The sequence below is a fragment of the Carlito syrichta genome, unplaced genomic scaffold, assembly GCF_000164805.1.
Source record: "Carlito syrichta isolate Samal-C Ts95f unplaced genomic scaffold, Tarsius_syrichta-2.0.1 Scaffold309786, whole genome shotgun sequence".
Taxonomy (NCBI): domain Eukaryota; kingdom Metazoa; phylum Chordata; class Mammalia; order Primates; family Tarsiidae; genus Carlito; species Carlito syrichta.
Window position 1 is genome coordinate 744,412 of NW_007253882.1, and position 21,404 is coordinate 765,815.

Sequence of the window (21,404 nt, forward strand, 5' to 3'; positions counted from 1 at the left end):
TGACCTCTCTCTCTCTCTCTCTCTCTTTTCCTCTTTCCTGAAAGTACGTGGTGCCATTCCTGAGTGACTTTTCCTACTAGACCATCCCCAAGGGACGAGGGGGAGGGGCAGAAGGAGGAGGAGGAGGACGAGGGGGGGGGTGTTCCTTCTCTCTCATTTCTTGGTTTTGTTTATCAGCCGATCTGTTTGCTGGATTTGGGCTTGGAATGACCCACCTGTAAAGTGCTTTTCCTTCCTCCTCGCCTTGAACTCTGCAGGGGGCTTGGCTTGAAGGGGGCCAGGGAGGGAAAGAGAGAAGGGGAAACACACACAAAAAACTTCTTTCTCCCTTCGTTTATCTTCAGCCCGACATTGTCACCTCCTCTTGGTGGGGTTAGAAGAAGCTGAGATCTCCCGACAGAGCTGGAAATGGTGATGAATCTTTTTTAATCAAAGGACAATTTCTTTTGTATGTACATTTCGTTTCTCTTTCTCCTTTTCTTTCTTTCCTTCTAGGAGGGTTAATAACCATTTCATTGATGGGGCAGACGTCTTTGGCTTCTTCCTGACGTTTCTTGCTTTTTAATATGTGTGTGTTAAATGTGTACATTTTTGAAGAGATTAAACTCATTTGTAAAATATCCGAAGCAACTGCTCCCCTTTTAAACTTTACCGATCCCTTTTCTTTAAAGCCTTATGTAATCATAATTTGAAAGAATTTGATAACAGTAGAGCAGGTTGAAATTTAAGTGCTATGTAGTGACTGAGTTGGGAATTTGATCTGATTATTCCATAAAGAAAGAAAGAAAAGTTTTTTTGGGGGGGGGTGGTAGGGAGGGTGGTGGTGAAGAAGGGGAGGGGAGGGAGAAGGGAAGTGGTTTTGGAGACAAGAAGTGAAGCTGCCTGTTTTCCAGTAAGTAATGGAGAAATTCCAGGAGCCAGGGCTAAATATACTTGGCGATCAATACAGAAATGGCTCGTGAATAATTTAGCTCCTGGTGCAGTGAGAGTTTTGAAACTAAAGGCAAAAAGGACCAAGGCCAACGGGGGAAAAAAAAAAAAAGTAAAATCTCCTCAGGACTTGTCAATTCTTAAACTTTTCCCCCCCTCACAGGATACAGTTAGATTATCGATCTTTTCATTATGTGAATCAAAGCTAGGGGGTGTCCTCTCATACAATTTACCTTTTTTTCCTGAGAATTAAGTTCTGTTTTTGTCATTGGTTCATACAAATAATTCCCCAAACTTTAAGGAAAAGTTATTCCCTCCTGTGCAGCCAAGGTTTATGAAATTTTCAAAATCAGAATGTATTAAGTAGGCTTGGCGTTAGTATCCAAGCATGGTCTGGCAGGAAATTAAGGTTACATTGAACAGGTGCTTACCCAGAACTTGGGGTTGGCTAAAATGTCAATACAAGTCAGGGAGTTGGCCAACTGCTGCAGAAATCTTCGAGACACAGTTGGGCACTAAGTTTTTTGTTTTGTTTTGTTTTCTTATGTTTGTTTGTCCTCCCCCTCCCTATTAGAACATGATGAACCAACTTGCAACAATTGTGAATAGAGCTATCTGTATACTGGGGAAGTCCTCAAACTGCAGTGTGATTGTGGGAAGTAGTGGATGGTAAAATACTTAAATCCCAGTTAAAGGTGGCACATTTGAGGTGTACCCTCTATTTTTTTTTTTCTTTAAACCAAGTACATTTTGATTAACAGAGCCATTCCTTTCTTGCCATAGCCTATCTCACTGCACACTTATCTTTCCTATCCTATCTCCAGCAGGAATCAGATCATTTGCAGAAAGAGTTCAGTGACTTGCAAATGAGCACATACAGTACACTGTAGTATGTGTCTTGGGCACAGGTTGCAGCAGCAACATGGACTAACTGCTTGGAGCTTCAAATAAGTTAAGAATTTAATGGCAGATACTCAAAGGAATCATTGTATTAAGGGCGTAATCTTTTGTTTTGCAGCATTGCACTTTGACTATGGAAACAGAGACTATTGATGGCTATATAACGTGTAAGTATCATTTTCATTAATTTGCTATCGCTGATAAAGTTACCTTTCTATTACCTGTGTTTTAATTCCTGAATTCTGAGATTTTATTAAGAATTCTATATTCTTGGTTTCTGTCTTTTGACAATTCTACCTTGAAGTGAGTTTGAGAAAATAATAGCACAGAAATGAAGTAAGAAGGAAATATAGAAATATACTTACTACTTACTAAGTTAAGGATAATATTTAAATCAATAGTAGGTGAGCAGATCAACACTTTCCTGCTTATTTCTTTCGTTTACTTTAAGTCTAGAATATGTCAGGTTTCATATATGTCTACTAATATGGTGTGTACTAAACATCTACTACACTGTAGCCTAATTTTTCAGACACATAATATGAAAAAGAATTAGATTTCTTAAGTTGTTATTTTTTTTAGCCAACTCCTTTCAAGCCTCTTTGATAGCCAACACTGAGAGTCAGCATTTTGGAAAATGCTCATTATAAATACTGTATGCTTAATAGTTAAGTTGGATGTTAAAAGAAAACTTATTTTTTTCAACGAAAAGATACTTTAGAAATCAACAGCTTCATTTCCTTTTATTGTACACATTAGAGTATTGAGATAAAGTTTTGTTAATTTTTTTATCATCAATTGATTGTGGCTTTTTGTCATTTCATTCATTTAAGTATATATTCCTAAATGATATTTCTTTATAGTTTCCTTTAATGGAAAAATGTATGACCTTATAATATTAAGGCTATGCATGCCACTGCACGTATGAAACAAAGTTGTAACTAGATTGTATGTGACAGTGAATAGAGACCAAAAGATTTTATTTTGTGAAAGCAGGTGACAATGAGCTTTCACCTGAAAGAGAGCACTCCGATATGGCAATTGACCTCACCTCAAGCACACCCAATGGACAGCATGCCTCACCAAGTCACATGACAAGCAGTAAGTCTTCATTTTATGATTTTTTTTTGTTGTTGTTGCCTATTTCTGTAGCGACATACTTGAATTTGTTAGATCTGTGGGGTCCTCTCACATTGTGGTGTAGCAACTGCTATAGATTTTGCTAAAGAAAGAACAACACAGATTTATTCCTGTTCATTCTAGTGTTATAAAATATGAGTCTGCTTACTAGTCTGAACTATCCCAAGGTGGCATTTGGGAGCTGGTGCTTACCTGTTTCAGGTAAGAAAGGTTAGAATTTGCTGGTTATTGTTTTGACTTGCCAGGTTTATGACTGGATTTTTTTGTTGTTGTTGGATAAAAATATGGAAACATATCACTTCCAAAGAACTCTTCACCTTAAAGTAATTTAATATTGCCTTGGTACAAAGCTAAACTATCAGTGGTAGAATTGCAGTGTTACTTGTTTTTTTTTTTTAATATGTGAAAGTTTCTCCTCCAAAACAGTGGAAGTGAAGTGTAATTGAAAAGTTTATGGAACTCATTTACATTTGTTTCTCTAATGAAGTTGAAAGCATTTTGTTTTAGATTGTGGAGAAAAGAACTGAGACAATTTAGAAGAATGTTTTAAACTTGTAGGAATAAACAATTTTGACTACTATTTTTGGTAAAGGGTCATTCATTGATGCAGCAGACATTCTTTTTGTGTGTTAAAAAAGCATGCATGATGTATGTTGTAAGGGACGGAAGGCAAAATATTTGTATTTATTAATAATTCAGTTGGTTTTCTCTTAATTATAGTGTTTTTCAGTTTCGTTATCAAGAGAAAGTGCTTTATTACTCCTACTCAAAAGTAATTTGAAATCTTGTTTCCCTTATACATTTGATACATATTATATACAAAGAGCATTCTGACAAATATTATATTCTTATATAGAAAGGAAATCTGATTTATATGTAAACATAATTTAATTTACAAGTTTTCTATTTGGATAGTATGTCGCAGAAAGGCATTTTCTTCCTCCCTTCCCTCAAAGATTTAATAACTAAGAAAACTGAATCATCTTAATTATGAGTAATTCTGATTGATTGTCCGTAGAAAACAACTTTGTCTCTCCATTTATATCATACAGCTTCAAAACTTAAAACTTAATTACAAGCTTTGTCACTAGATAAGACTACTAAATTATAAGCAAAAGTATATAGAATATAATTGAATAGCATTATGCAATTCATTAACTTTAAGTGATTTTAGCTATTGATTTGAAATTATGATTGAGTTATTTGAATTCACTTTATTTATTTAAAAGTTTTCTTTTTTTATCAATGGGGAAATTTACTAAGAGCATTTTATCCTAGAAGCAGTCCTTGAAATTTCTTAATCATGTCGAAAGGAAAAACTTAAAGTTAGTGAGTTAATGTATACTAAATCATAGTGCTAATCTCTTATAATGAATATTTTGCATTAATTTATCTTTTTTGCCAGTTGATTTGATAAAAATTATACTACTCCTGCAATGTAGGCATTTGAATTTTTATATTTCAATATTTAATGATACTAGTTCTTTGGAAAATATGTTTTTATTTCTCAGATAACTCACATAATTCCAGTTTCTGTTAGTTAAATATTTAGCCATTGGCTTAAACAACATTGACTATATGAGGTAGAGAGTAACTATTCTTCAGAGACTTGACTGTCATCCCTTAGCCAACCCCATGAATATCAGCAGGAAATGCTGCTTAATTGGTTAATTGGCTGCTTTATTTGTGAATTTTATTCTGGTTTTGCAAGTACTTGCTTCAAAAAGGCAGTTCACTCATCTTTTAAAATAAATAGTGCAGAGAGAAGGCACGATCAATTTGAACAAATAAGAACTGGGCTTTTGACATTCGAGCTTTTCTCACCCAACAACAGTAAACTTATGTTTGGTAAAGAGGTTTTTTTTTTTAACTTACTAGCCTGTGGCAGTTCCATATTAGTACAGTTTTTGGCTAAGCTGCACATGTTTTCAGGTTCTTTCCCAAAGAGTTGCAGGTTAAATATTTTGGCTCTCACTTCAGAGCTGTCTGTTGCATCCTTTATGTAGCCTCTATTTACAGTATCTAGGTTACCCACTTAGGTGTTAGATGGAGAAGATACCCATTTTTCCTCTGTTAGATCTAGAAGAATATCAGCATTTTAGATTGCCAAAGCAAATAGTACTAGAGAGGGACTCTTGTCTATTAATTGGAACAAGAGACCTAGAATCGGTCACTCAGATGTTTTTCTGTGTCTTGGAATAATTTTTTGGGTGCGTGTGGCCTGTCATGTCATTTGTGTCTGAGATCACTGGTTTTCCTAAATCCCTTTGCATGCATTGTTGACTTCGTTAAATGAAAAGAACTTATTTATTTTCTGCATCTTTTTTTTCATATTTTCAAATATACTTCTTGGAGGGCTGCTGCTTCCAAGAACAGAATTGCAATTTTGATTAAATGTGTTAAAGCTAAAAGTAAATGTGAAAACTTTTGTGGTAGAATAAGGTAGTTTCTAGTAACAGGAAGGAGAGGAGAGGAGTATATGTGTAAGGGGGAAAAAAGTTATTTTTAAACAATTTAGAAAAAAAAGAAGTAAAATCTTTGAATTTTTTTTTTAATAGCTAACTTTCTGGCCATAAAAAGTATCCATAAGATGTGATAGCCCTCCTATTTTGGCTTTAGGGAAGTGGTCAGTACTACTGTAAGATCCTGACATTTGTTTAGGTTGTTTGGTGAGTATTCTAAGATGAAGAGTATCTGTACAACTTGCTGCCAGCTATTGTATAAAAAATAATGACAGCAGCTATCATTATTTGACAGTGCTAGAATAGAGCACCGGCGACTTGGGAGAGAACTAAAAATGTTATAGTGCCTGGCAGTTTTTGGTTTTAAAATTTAACATATAAGATAACCTTAAAAATAAATAAGAGGTATTAGTGATCTTAACATTGTATACTGACTACTTCCTATGGTTTAGAATGAATTTCCTTGGAGAACTCTAAACTTTTCTTCAGGAATAAGAATCTCTTTGAAAAGAAGATGGGCATTGTTGCCTGAGATCATTAGTGTACATATTGAGTCTGCTGACAATCTTCGGTGTCAGGGATGACAGTATAAGCCTTGATGGCTACTGGAAATACACAATGTTAAGTGATTTTAAAAATAGAATCTAGAAGTTAAGAATCTGAGAGAGACAACTCAGACAGAACAATATAAAAATAATCCATATTGTATTTCGGCCCATCAGATGAAACTTATTTTCTGATTCCTCCTGTTTCTGGGTTAGCTCATTTCCAATTCTTGCATCGTTCCTTCAGTGTCAGTTTCAAACTGTTTTATACTGGCAGCTGATTATTTTGAAAAAAAATTTAAGTTTAAAAATTTGTATTTAATCTTATTTTTTCTTATCATCTATTTTTATAATGCCAATAGGTAGATTTACTTTGCAGCTAGTTAGTTAAATGAGTATGAAAATACATCGTAATACTTGTTTCTATCCTTTTAAAGCTCTTAATTGAGTCAACTGTTACTCTTTGTCAGTTTGATGGCCAGGCAGCATGTATGGAATTGGAAGAAGTAGTAAGTCTAGTTTTACAAGACTCTGACCAATAATCAGGTCAGGGAATCTGGTTTATTCTTTTCAGAGTGCTTCACATTCGTTTTTTTTTTTTTTTTTTAAGCTAGTTTCCATTTTTAGAACCTAGTGAAGCAGAAGTGTGTTATGATTTCTATTTTTCATATGTGGAAATTGAGGCTTGAAGAAATCAATGAACCCCTTAGGGTACTTAGCAGAAAGATAAAGTTATCAGGATTGGGACATACAATTGTGATTTTACCTCGTGGGTTAATAAGATAACTGGTGTCTCTACAATGTCATCATCTCAGAGTGTCTGCCGTGGCCAATACTAACCCATGTTTTAGTGACAAAAACAGTATTACAGAAATAGAAGAGTGTTATTATGAGGGTGGAGTGGTATCAGATCTTGTCAAGCGGGTGTTCTAATAGACTTTTTGAAATATAGCCTATATTATGGGACTTATCAGCTTTCTGAGTTGTCTTCAGTTGGTCAGTTTGGCAGTCACCCTTGGTTGGGTTTCCACAGGACACACCTTAATGCAACACCAGATGGGCTTAATGTAAATTCTTGCTCTGTTTTGAATCATAATACTTAAGTTTGTATATATACCCAATGTGCTTTACATTTAGTTCTTACTTATTAGAAAAGTAAAAAAATAAAAGTAGTTCTGATTTAATTTCCTTACACCTATCAGAGGTGTTATAACTATGTGCCAAAAGAAAAACGAAAACCAAAAAGGCAACTAAAGGAGATATATATTGCAGGTAATTTCCAACAAAAGTACTGTGTGTGTGTGTGTGTGTGTGTGTGTGTGTGTGTGTGTGTGTGTATGTGTGTATATGTGTGTGTCTCACTCCACCCCAGGCCCCCATCTTTTCAGGCTGCTTAGTAGTGAGAATTAAGGTCTGCCTTCTAAAAAACAATTTTCTGTGTAAAGATTATGCTTATTGCCTCTATCTTTGTCAAAATCTGTCTTCCCGCTGGAAGTCAATTTTTTTTTTATTGGAACATCATTGGTTATGCTCTGTTGGGAGTCTTCCTATAAGTCTTAATAGATCTCTGGATGCCATACTTTTCCCACCTAAATTTTGGTATCTTTTGGATATTCATGTTTTGATTTTATGATGTTCAGAAATATCAATAGCAGGGTCACAGTTCTAAAATGAGGTAGGATTGTTGTTTTTCTTCATTTTTTAAAATGTCTGTTTATAGGAAACGAATTTATTGATCTGGTAATATTTTCATTTTGTGAATTAATTGAGATTCAGTCTATTTCTGTTTGGATATAGGTAAGGAGTATTTAGGGACTGTTTCCCTCATTATAAATGTAATCACCACGGCAGCGAAAGGAACCTAATGCAGTGAGTGTACCTAGGATGCCTAGAATATGTTAAATGCTTTCTGTATAATTTTACTTTGTCTCCACAACAACTCTGTGAGATAGGTAAGTAATTACTCCATTTTAATAACAAAAAGCTAAGACAAAAGAAGCAACAGATTGTGAGTGGTTAAAAATATGGGCTTTGGAGTTATACTAGCCTGAGTTAGAATTCCTGTTTTGTTCTGTGAACGTAGGCATGTTACTTGACATCTCTGAGCTCCAGTTTCTTTATCTATAGAATGGGAATCAGCAATGCCTACCTCAGTGAGCTATTGTAAAGCTTAAATAAGGCAATATATGCAAAATGCTTAGCACAACTTCTGGCACATGCTAAGACTCAGTAATCACCGCTGCTATTACTCAGAGCAGTCAAGTTAGTTTTTCATGGACCCATGACTCATAAGAAAATGGGTTTGTTTTCAAATTCAGATCTGTTTGGATTCTGGGTCTTTTGCTCTTTCTGTTTACTACATAGATCTATAGAGTAGAGATAGGGATTTCTGATAATTTAGGGTAAATATTGAATAAAGAAATCCTCTACTATCTAAAGTATCTATGAAGATTTTGCTTAAGAAATAAGCAGAATTTGTATATATGTCAGAGTTTTTTTGAGGGGTTTTAATATTCTTGAGTACAGTTTTATGTTTTTGGCTACATGTAAAGAAGATCACTGCTCACTGTTGGTGCTTCAAATATACCAGTTGTTAAGAATGGAAAAAGAAAAAGTCCTCTTAATGGAATAAGTTGTTCCTACAGAGAATCAATTGTTTCTTAGAGAGTCCCCATCTAAAGTTTAACCTCATTTGATGCTTCTGGTAGTACCATAAATTCTCATTTGATGATAACTAATCAAATTGTTGACCTAATTGTTAATTGTGTTGGGGGTAATAGTTTAGGTGTTCTAAATTTGAAGTAATCTTAAAATTCAATTAGTAGTTATAGGCATTTGATATTTTGCTGTATAATCTGAGTTGATTAATTCCCCAACTATTGGTGACTACCTTCCAGAAGCCAGGTACTGTAAGGTATATCCAAAGGTGAATAAATAGTGTGTAATCCTTGTCCTCCAGGAGTTATACCCTAGTGGGAAAGACAGATATCCAAATAAAATGTTTTACTATAGTAAGCTCAGTGTCTTGATTATTCTGGGGGATGAGAGATGGTACTAGTTTGGGAAGATTTTTTAGAGAGAGAGACTGTTTGAGCTGAGACATTTTAAATGAAAAGGATTTAGAGGAGACATGGAAGGCTTTTTTCAGTAAATGATGCACTCACCACAAGAGGTAGGAAATAGCCTGCACTCAGGCTCAGTGGCTCAGCCTATAATCCCGTGCCTTGAGGAGACTGAGGTGAGTAAATTGCCTGAGCCCGCGGGTTCGAGACCCGCCTGGGCAACTTGGTGAGACCTCATCTCTACAATAAATCAAAAATGAGCCGGGCGTGGTAGCGCGCACCTGTAGTTCCAGCTACTTGGAAGGCTGAGGTGGAAGGATCGCCGGAGCCCAGCAGGTCAAGGCTGCGGTGGCCGGGAGTGGCCACTGCACTCCAGTCTGGGTGACAGAGTGAGACTCCAACTCAAAAAAAAAAAAAAAAAAAAAGAAATAGCATGCGATATTCTGGGAAATACAAGCAGATTGGTATTTCTAGAATGTAAAGTTGAAGTCTTGGAATTTGAGACCAGGGACAACTTTTAAGAGTTAATCAGGGCAAGATGATGGAATATCTTGAATGAGAGGAAACTAGGCTTTCATTTTCTTGGGACTCAGTGGTGACTTCAGTCTTTTAATTGACATGGGTCACATTATCTGCACTATAGAGAAAAAGATTGTGTATGGTGACCTGTCTATAGGCAGGGGTTTCTTGCACAGGCTATTGTGGTGGTTTGAGTGAGAAGTTATGAGAGCTGGTAGTGGTGGGATATGAAAGAAGAGAAGGATATGTAACATCTTAAAGTTGACAGGATTTGGGTAGTATAGGTAAAGAAGGAAGGGAGTTAGGGATGATAGTTCCTTAATGACTGAATAGATGATGGTAGGCTCCATCAACAGAGATGGAGAATACTGGAGCAAGTTTCCTAGAAAAAATTTAGTTTAGTTTAATTCTGGGTACAATTTGGAGCCTTGCATGATAGAATTTTGAAGGGGAATCACAATTATGCAGGTGGAGATAGACTAAAGTGAAATGTTCCTAATTAGTAAAAACTTATATGTAGCTTGTGGTTTGGTTACTTTTCAGCCTGTATTCCTTTAACAATAGTTTAATACAGTATATTTAAAAAATTCATGCATAAGTAATTCTCAGCATTTGATCAGTGGCCTTATTTCCCCAATTGCCCCATTAAATCAGAATTCTATATTGAAATGTATGAGCACTTGCTTTAACAAACTCTTTGCTAATGGAATACTTTTATGCTAGTCTCAGAAGTTGAATTAATTGATGTGATTGACTCACTGATTTTTAAACAAAATATGCTATCCTTCTCTTTAATATTTTGTGATATATTGCTATCATAACTTTTAAGACCATATATTTTTAATTAATCATGACTGACATATATCCCAACACTTCTACTCTAATAATTTGTCTTTATCTGTAACCTGTTTCTTTATAAATAAATACATAATTGAATATATATGAACAGTTTGTTAGCTAAATCCTTGTCAGTTCTGCTGCACTAATAGTCAAGGAATTTAATACTTTTATCCAGAGCCTTCTTGAAGACTTTGAGATAATTATGTGGACAAGATATATGGTATTTTTAAATGATTTGGTTTATATTTAATTTTAAAAAAACTTATAATACTGTGTCCCTTGAGATAAAGTTTCCTAGAGGGGAAAGTATGGCATAGAGAACATCTTAATTAACATACATATTGTTTTTAAATATCTATTATAAAATTCCGTCTTAGAAATATAAGTTCTGATTACCCAAGACACCATGAAATTCCAAATGAATGTTGCTGGAAATAATTTTGAGATTTTCTGTATGTGGAGATTCAGAACTCCCTAGAGAGCTGTTTTTCGTTTTTCGATCATCGATCCAGCAAACATTTATTGAGCATTTACTTTGTGTCATGCACTGCTGGTGTTGGGGCACAATAACATATTTGGGGTGTTTTGTAGAGAAGGATGTTCTCTTCAAGGGTCCAAAAGAACTGATATTTTGTTTTATATTTTGAATCTGCTTATTGCGTTTAGAAGTAAATGAGTGTGATGTGGTCATCATCATTTATATCCACTATAGATGAATGAATTGCTTCTCCCCTTTTACCTCCAAGAGTTTTTCAAAAGTATATGAATTTGAAGATGCACAATGAAACAGACAGAAGGGCAAGCAGCTGCTCAGATAGGTTCCCACAGGAGAACAGTTCCCCACAAAATTATTTATAATGCAGAACTTGGCTCTCATCCTTACAAGTTTTGAAACTAGATTTGTGGCTCACTTAGAGTGGAGCCCTGTCTCAAGGTCGACTCATATTAAGCAAGTTTAAATCACTTATATTTAAAGTCAGAATGCCAACTTATGTCTATACCTTGATTAAAAATAAAATGAACAGCCAAACAAAGAAACTCGCATCCAACTAACGTAGGATCTGGATCACTCCAGTTGGCTTGACCAAATCACTTTGTTCTTGTCAACTGACCTATATGGATGATCAGTAAAGGTCAGTTAGCGAACAAGTAATCTGAACAAAGGAAGTTAGTTATATAATTCAAATGTTAGATGGCATCAGACTAAGAAAACCTAATATGTTCAGCATCACAATAGATATACCATTGCCATTTGGATAATTATGGTTGAAATCTGTTGTCCATTTCTTCCCCCTTTGAATGGACATGGATATAGATGCTCTAGATCCAGATTCTGAGTCTTTTTTTTTTTTTTTTTTTGTGGACTCCTTTGACTAAATCCCCCAGGTTCAGGCTTTAACCTATATTAGTATATACCATCAAAATAATTAAAGCCAATTCTTTCTGGCCTGAGATTCATTCGTTTTCTTTAATGTGATTTATATTTCTGTTTTAATTTGTAATGTGTTGATTTTATAGTATAGTGTTGATTTTATTTGTAAAGTGTTGAATCTATGAAAACTATTTCATAATGACTTTGAAGGATACAACTACTATTGCAGTAAATTTAAACTTTCATGTAAATAAATGTTGACAGATATTGTGGTCAGCTGTTTAAGAAGTCTTGATATCTAGTTTAGATAAAAATGGAAAATAGCACTGCCACTAGAAAGATACTTTAAATTAGCTGGAGATCTTTCAGTTTACAGGTCAGAAGGAAAAAAAGCAACAATAACATCATACCAGTTTTATGAAATTATTGACGTAATCTTACTAATGGAATATGAGATTTTATAGCAAAACTGTAATATTTCATGTTAGTTAATAGGAAATACTGAGTGTGAATTAAATAATATTTTTTCAAAGTGTGTAACTTTATTTTGGGGTCACATATTGATTGTGAATAAATTTTAATCTGACATTTTCCAGATGTGAATCTTTGAGGACAGTGGGCATACCTTATTTATCTCTTCATATTTAGCATACAGTATGCTTTGTAAGAGCCCAGTAAATATTTGTTGAATGAAGGAACTACATAAGATTAGCATATTGTGTATGTCTACCTAAATACTCTGCTTCTGACCTATTTGAAGACATTTAGAAACTTGTTTTCTTAGTTTTCGAAATAATCTTGAAATCTTAATTTATTTTTTATTTTCCTTGAGTATGTGTTTATTTTTATAATGTTTCATTCTAAAAAAGGTTTTGTAATCTTCAAATTGTCCCCAAAAGATGATTTCTAAGGTTCTAACCAGTGCTTAAGTTTTCTCATTCTATGTAGTCATATTTAGTGGAATCCAAGTTAATGTAAATGTCGCCATGACACCATCATCATCATCATCTTTATTACTACCTCTCATGTCTTAATATGGCACATTTAGAGTTTACAGATTGAATTTCATGTACTTGTAATTTTAAAACCAGTTTCCTGTCTTCTATTTAAAACTGTTTTTAGGAGCATGTACAAGATAGAATACATCAATTAACTTTTCTTATGCACTTCAGATATTTTGAAGAGCATATAATTAATCAGCATGAAGTCACATTCTAATGAATTAACATTCTGGGTGTCTACACCTTTGACTTTTGCCATTGCAGTCCTTATCACTGGAGCTATAGTTCTCCTTACACCTGGCAATGTCAGCTCTATCTACCTGGTACTAAGACATCAACATGCAGGGTTTGATCATGTTTTGAAGTACTTGGGTACAACATTGCCCTGTTTCAGTTGAATTCACGTTGACCATTTTTAATTGAGTTCTAAAGAGTCATACTTTCTCCCACAATCATATAAAATGTTTTCTATGATGGCCATTTTTTGGGGCGGGGAGGGGTTGCAGTCTCACTCTATCACACAGACTGGAGTGCAGTGGCATGCTCCCGTCTACCATAGCCTTGACCTGCTGGGCTCTCGTGATCCTTTGCCTCAGCTTTCCAAGTAACTGGAACTACAGGCGCGTGCTACCATGCCCGGCTAATTTTTGATTTACGGTAGAGATGAGGTCTCGCCAAGTTGCCCAGGCGGGTCTCGAACCCGCGAGTTCAGGCAATCCACTCACCTTGGCCTCCCAAAGTGCTGGAATTACAGGCTGAGCCACCGAGCCTGGTTGATTTGTTTTCAATACATGTGTTTCCTTTTGAACTGAAAAGTTGCATTTCTCTAGTTTTTAGGACTGAGGATATTTATTGAATAGCTAAGTGTAAGATATTAGAAATGATTGCTGTATTTATTAGAAATGATGGTTCAGATACTCATATATCTTCTAAAGCTTGGAAATTGAGCTGTTTAAGAATTTTTGGTACTACAAAGAGGTGGGCAGTAACTAATCATTTTGCTTACTCTATAAAAATTACAACACCCTAAGTACCTCTAAGATAGTATTTGGAAATATAAAATAAATTCTATTGCCTTGTTAAATTTTTGAAAACTATTTGAAAGCAGAATAGATTTTGTCTGGGCATAGCTAAAAACTATAAAAAGAGACAGGAGATATTTTCTGAGTCTGCTGTTTTAAAATTCTCAAAGCATGAATTGACACACGGCCATCTGTCTTACTCATGATAAATGAGTGACCTAATGACAATTTTTGGATTTAATTTTTTTTGGAAACAAAAACAAAAAAGAAACACCCCCCCGTACCTCAACTAAACAAATTATAAAATTATTTTTACATAAATTATCACAATAAGGCTATTGGCATAACATTTTGATGAACTTGAGTAGTTTTTGTTGGCCTTACAGCTTGAGTAAAATAGCTGATAAAAATTTTGAAGATATATTTTGTCAGCCAATCAGAGAAACTATAGGTAACCAGACAACTGATTTCATACAACTGTATGTATGTGATAATTTATGTTTTTAAAAGAATACATGTTCATGTGTATATATGCGTGTGTGTGTATGTGTATGAATGCAAAGAACAGAACAAGAAGGAAACAAAAAATACTGATATAGTTTATTGTGGGATATATGAAGATAATAGGGCCTTTTCTAAAGAGTTCTGCATTCTTTAGGTCTCTTACAAGGAATAAATTGATATATTAGTTGTGATCTTTAAAAACAAGAAGTGACCAGACACGGTGGCTCATTCCTGTAATCCCAGTACTTTGGGAAATGGAGATGACAGGATTGCCTGAGCCCAGGGGTTCAAAACCAGCCTGGGCAACTTGGTGAGACTGTGTCTCTACAATCAGTCAAAAAATTAGCTGTGTCATGGCGCATGCCTGTAGTTCCAGCTACTTGGAAGGTTGAGGCAGAGGGGTCACCTGAGCCCAACAGGTCTAGGCTGTGATGACTGTGAATGTGCCACTGCACTCCAGCCTGGGTGACAGAGTGAGACTCCAACTCTAAATAAATAAATAAATACAGAAAGAATTCATTGAATCATCTTCTCAAAGAAAGTGTGGAGCTCTTCTGCAAGAAAGCTGATGACAAGCTCTGATCATGTAGGTTTGATCTTGAAATTTCAGTGAAATTATAGACTCAAGGTAATGATCAGTTATTACCAATGGTATAAATACTATACTTAGGAGTATTTTCATATATAAATGCTATCTTCAGATTGACTGAATACCATTTTAGATTTAGTTAGAATATAACCTTCTTCCCTTCCTTTCCCTTCCCTTCGCTTTCTTTTCTTTTCTTTTTTACAGATGACATCTTACTCTGTTGCCCAGGCTAGAGTGTGGTGGCATGATCATACCTCACTGCAGTCTTGAGCTCCTGGGCTCAAACAATTCTCCTCCCTCAGCCTCAAAGTAGCTGGAACTGTAGGTGTGCACCACCATGCCCAGCGTTTCCGCCCCCCACCCCTCCAGAAACAGGGTCTCCCTGTGTTGCTCAGGCTAGTCTTGAACTCCTGGTCTCAAGCGATCCTCCCACCTCAGCCTTCTGAGTAGATGGAATTTCAGGCATGAACCACTGCACCCCATTAGGTAATTTTTTAGTTGCTATGATACAGTGGAATTTCCAAGTAACATTATATACTCTGGATTGTTCTAAGAGTTATTCATTCATAGCATGAAATGCTGTAAACTCAATAATGCATGTATAAAAATTAAAATGACTCCTGTCTGTGGTAAGCTTATGACAGCAAAAGGAATCTGAGTGGAATGAGTTAAAACTTATATTTAGATTTTCATTTCTTTCTTACATATAACAAACTTTTAAAAAGAGCCCTAGTCTCATTTGCATACATCAATTTAAAACTCCATTGAGTGTTGCTAATTTTTTTACATGAAATTAAAGAGAAACTGTCTTAGCAAGACAACTGTGGTATACTGTTAATGGGGTAGGACCTGTGAAATAACTTGAGGCCTATAAAAAGAAAGAGTAGAGCTGTGAAGTATAGCGAATATAGAAGAGAGCTAGCTCAGGAAGAAAGAATAAAAATAGTGGATCCAGAAGTGAGGGACAAGCCACGGACTCCACAAGCGTTAGTAGATCTGCTAGAGAAAGGAATAGAGCAAATGAAAAATGGAATCTTTTCTCCCTTTTTCTTCTTTTAGAAAAGATTACAAATAAAGAGAAACCAGAATTTATGTCAATCAAGGCAGTTACCCACTTGAATGATGAGGAATGTGGCAGTAAGAGCAGAATGGTTTCTGGTGGATGCTAAGTGAATGAGCATTTAGATTCAACAGAAAGAAGCATACTTCTTCAGATACCTGAAAGCCAGGGAGGGAAGGGGGGGTAGACAAGTTAGAAGATCTGGAGGTTCTGAGGGTTTGAGCCTAGAACAAGTAACCAATTAAAGCAAGTTAAGTCAGTAGCGCTTAGAGTAGCTTGTTCTAATGAGCCAGTGCTATTGCCAGTGGTGGACTAATCAGTTGCGTTCATCTTCTGCAGAAGTGCTTGTATAACTTACTGTGTGTGTGAGATATTCTAACCACTTGTATTCCTAACGGAATGTGGGTGCAGTGAACTTTGGTCTGGCCCGTCAGCTGCCTTTTTTTACTTCATTTCAGTGGAAAGTGGGGTTGAGGAGTTGGGGAGACCATAAGCCTGCCAGAATCTGCTGCTTCTCCTCCCCCTCCTTTTCCTTCTTCCTCTTCTTCTTCTTCCTCCTCTTCCTCTGTTCTTCTTGGAAGGTGGAATGAAGAAGGAACTTGATATGGAGCAGATGAAATGGGGTTTTTGCATCCAGTTTTTGTTCTCTGATAAAATGCTTTTCCATTTTCCTCCTGAAATGTCTAAGATAGGCACTGAGTGTTTGAAAGACTTTCTGGAAGTCATTCTCTTTCAGGGAGTTAAGATTCCCAGATTGGCTAACTTTGTGATAATACTACAGTACATATTGTTCAGACATGAGATAAAATTAACATGTGCATTATTGTTGAAGAAAAGGTTTATTAAGCCCATAAATGATGAAAACAAGATCAGCGTATACGTTTCATTTGCTTAAGGAAACAGTTTTTAGGCCTATTAAAAGTAACATTTTATCTGTTAGGTACTTATATTCAAAATGCTTTCACATCTAGCATAGGATGTGCTGATTAAAACTTGAATTTAGCCAGGCTCGGTGGCTCAGCCTGTAATCCCGTGCTTTGGGAGGCCGAGGTGAGTGGATTGCCTGGGCACGCAGGTTCATGACCCACCTGGGCAACTTTGCAAGACCTCATCTCTACAATAAATCAAAAAATTAGCCGGGTGTGGTAGCGCATGCCTCTAGTTCTGGCTACTTGGAAGGCTGAGGCGGAAGGATCGCCGGAGCTCAGCAGGTCGAGGCTGCGGTGGCTGGGAGCATGCCGCTGCACTCCAGTCTGGGTGACAGAGTGAGACTCCAACTCAAAAAAACAAAACAAAACAAAAAAGCTTGAGTTTAATATTTCTTTTTAAAGTGTTGGAAATATCTACTCTTTCTGGAGTACTTGGCTATAATTTTATTTATTACGGGAAAATAAACATTTTTTAAAATTACGAAATTTAATGAGTTTCCTCTTTCTTTCCCTCTGTAATATATAAAGTGTGGGCCCTAATATTTATCACATGTGTGGCCCTTAGACAGATTTTTCATCTCTTGGAATCTCAGCTTTATTTGTAAAACGGGGATATTAATATCTGTCTTGTCAGAGGAGTAGTGAACATTAGCAGCAATATATGTAATGCTTCCAGAATGGTTGACCAGCACATGGAGAAAGTTGAATCAAGTAATAACTAAGAAACAGATCCCATGAACATCAACCCAAATAGTTGTCTAGGAAGGCCATGCTTTTAGTCTTTTTCTAAAAAGTAGTCCAAAGCATTGCCTAGAAAACATAAAATCTCTTGATCACTTGCTGAATATTTTTGCTTTTTGTCTGTCGGAGTGCTGTCAGGTAGACAGACTCAAGATTTTGTTTGAAAAGAAATGTGTGTGCAGATATAAGGCAATTATTAATCCTGTTGTATTCAAATTAATTACTGAAGAAATGAAAGCAAAATTACCTCATTAAAGTGAACCACAAATAAACCTGCTCTGTTTGTGAAGGGTATAATTGAAATGATAATTATGTAGAAGTAATGTATTTCATTTGAGAGATGGCAGTGCAGAAGATGTGACTGGTGGCAGGTCTTTGCTGTGTGGTGTACCTCCCTATGTGACCTTACTCAGAATGAAGTTGTTAGCATAGATCTACTTGTATACTAGAGGTGCTGGTGAATGGTATGGGTATGAAATTTTGTGAATTTCCGTGCTCACAGTATCATGTGTTTTACACCACAACTCGCTTCTTCGTTACATATCTGGAATTCTCAGAACTATGTATCAGACCTCAGTAGTGTCCTTTTTTATCTTGTCTTATGAAGAATCAAAGAGAAAACAATATTCTTTTTAAAAAAGATTTCACAGCAGAGTACATATAAACAGACACTTTCATTTCTAAAGTTTAACTTTTCTTGGGTTGGGGTTATTATTAGAATAGGCACAGTGTACTATATTCCTAAATGATTTTTTGAAATCCAGGAATAGTGTCTTCTCTGAAAGAGTGGACGTATTTATCACTTTCTGTCTTGCTTTACCATTACTTACTTACTTGAGTTTATCTTATCTCCCCTGTGTGATTGACTGGACACTCCTTGAGGGCAGGGAAAATGACTATAACTTCTGCAGCTTGAGGGTAGCAGGCAGAGCATGACATTAGAGCCGAACAGTCTGGGATTGTATCTTGCCTGTACTGTCTTATTTTTCTTTCCTCATTTGTAAAATAGAGAAAGTAATGCATGTCTCTTGGGATTGTTGTGAGGGTTAGTAATACAACTTTAGTAACACTTTTATCACGGTGCCTAACACATTTTAAGAAATAGTTTAAGAAATATTAGTTTTGTTCCACAGAGGCTAGCATACATAGTAGTCTCTCAATTAAGAAGATTGGTAATTAATTTTTTAACCTATTATGAATTAATATGTGTTGGATAACTGATTGAATGCATTAAAGACTTATCTCAGTTATTCCAGACTTTATTACTCAGGTTAACTTCACAGTTTTGGTCACTTCAGTTATGCTATCTGATATGTTGGGGATACCAGAGACTAAATCACTCAGCTAGTCTTACCCATAAGGCAGTTTTAAAATAAATGTTCTATCGTTGGCTCTCACTTAGACTTTTAACTCGTCTCTACCCTCATTCAAGCAGAATACTGTGTTGGACTAAGAGATTCAAGTATTTAGAAGTGTCACATGGCTTCAGAAAAGACACCTTTTCAGCCCATCTCACTCTAGAAATTAGAGATGGATTTTACAAAACATTTTATAGGATATGCAGAGATTCTTAAGATATATACTCACATGTACATCAGAGTTATTGTTTGAAAAGTTACAATTTAAAAGTTATTAATACTATTGTTATTTTGACTAATAAATATTTCTAATCATTATGAGCCAAGATTTCTCAAATCATAAATCAGCCATTTAGTAGACATACATAAAAATGGCATGTAATGTTACTACTGTTTTTCGTGAACTCTCATCCAGTGGCTAAATCCCAAAGATAATTTAGGAAGCTATGTGTCAAATAACTCTTTCTTACAACTGTTAGACAGTTCTGTTCATGCCTGATTGTGAGGCCAGACCTCAATGTTTTTAGGGCAGTTATGATAGTTACCACATTTTTCTTTGACATCACTATTCTAACAGTACCTGATATCAGATATGCATCCTTTACAAAAGTTTCCCCCCTAGTTTTATCCTGGCATTTAATTGTTTTCCCCCTCAGTTCAATCCTTACTTGAAATATTGTTTAAATGTGACCAAGCAATGTCTAAGCAATTTGTTAGATGAGAAATCATTATCTAGTTTTACGAGCATTTGCTTGTAATCATTCCTATAGCTGCAAGAAATAAGTCAGTGTATTTAATAGCTTGGAGAATACCATGTATTCTCATTGCTTACATTGTAACAGATCATCTTCTTAAGAAGTAATCTTTTTACTGTTTTTCTTTCTCTAGTTTTTCTTTTTTTTAGTGTTTCAACAAAACTGTTTGTTATTTGGAAGCTCATGAAATGTAATTTGCTTGGCATGAGGTTCTGTGAATTAAGCCCATAATATTTAACAAGCATATATAGGAATGCAGTGTACTTAATCCTAACTGAACTGAAAGTGCAAGCTTGTATCTATATATCTTTAGTAGCAATTTAATAATATCAAGTCATATACATTTTTGTAACGAACCTTTGTAGTAATCAATCTATAATTTACTGTTTGACTTTTTTTTCTTATTCTTTATTATGTGAGTGACTGAGATTACTGTAGAACACTTTTAGCTGCTAGTCAGGTTGTTTTAACTCACAATGGAAATGCATTTTTTTTCCTACTTATGTACTTCTTAAGGATGGTGAGGAACTTAAGTACTTCCTCTAATGTTTCCTTTTTAATAAATATTTTGGATGTTAGAGTGTTTTCAGGATCATGTTGCTAGGTAGGCACAACTTGATGATTGATGCCTATTATTCATATTTATCACTTTTATCGCAAAGTATTTATTTTATTTTATTGCTCTAAAATGCTCTCATGCTTTGAGTTTGGTGTTTTGACTTCTTTGCTGTCTACGCAAGACCCTGTGCTTGGTGATCAGTATTTGTTTCCGAGTTTCTATTTTTACCATGGATTTTTATTTTTTTATATTACTGGCTGTTGAGATAAAGGAGATGATCCAGTTAGTTGACATCAGAAAATTAGAAGCTTTTGATAGAACAGAAGATCTCTTGCCCTGAGAGAAAGAGAGAAGTGGCTACATTGGAAGTTTCATAATCAATAGCTGCCAATTTCTCAGAGAACAGAAAACATCTAGTACTTACCTTTAACTGTTAGCAGCCCTTATATCTCCATCTGCAGATCCTCTTATCTTTCAGTTTATTTCTTTAGATACCACTGATGTTTTGACTTTAAACTTTGCATCTAGTACTGTTCCTTTCTTCAAACCCAACATCCAGTCCATCAGAAATCTTTGGTTCTGCTTCTAAAATTCATCCTGAATTTGAGCATTTCTCACCATGTCTACTGCAGTAACTTTAGTCTGCCATCCTTTCCTTGTACCCTAAGCCTAAAATGTTGCAACAGTTTGTCCTGGTCTTCCTGCCTCCAATCCTGCTCCCCTATGGTCTGTAATCCACACAATAGCCAGAGCTGGACTTCATAAAATCCAAATCAGATGATAGTAATTCATTGCTTTAAACACAAAAGCTTATCATTGACACTCTAATAAAATTCAGATTACTTTTTAAAGTCTTTAAGATCCTAAAGACTGTGACTCCTCCCTTCATCCCTGACTTTCTCTTCCTCCATTATTCTCTTTGTTCACTAAATTTTTAATACCCCTCCTTACTTTCTTTTCTGAGGCATGGCCCGTTCATTCATTCCTATCTACAGGCCTACTTGCTGTCCCTTCTTTTTGGAACACCTTTTTTTTCCTAACCTTGCATGAAAGCCTCCATCTTTTCTTACCTCCATTTAATTGTTGCCTTCTTAGAGAGGCTTTGCCTAAGTATCC

The 21,404-nt window shown here is 35.5% G+C and overlaps 1 protein-coding gene across 1 annotated transcript in view; it reads left to right on the forward strand.

Moving 5' to 3' along the window:
- The first annotated feature begins 258 nt into the window (after positions 1–258).
- IKZF2 (IKAROS family zinc finger 2) overlaps positions 259–21,404 on the forward strand; it is a 166,144-nt gene continuing 144,998 nt past the window's right edge. Inside the window, exons 1-3 of the mRNA XM_008067843.1 lie at positions 259–411; positions 1,949–1,997; positions 2,827–2,931. Coding sequence (XP_008066034.1) covers positions 409–411; positions 1,949–1,997; positions 2,827–2,931 — 157 coding nt within the window. The 5' untranslated portion in view covers positions 259–408. The remainder of the gene's footprint in view (positions 412–1,948; positions 1,998–2,826; positions 2,932–21,404) is intronic.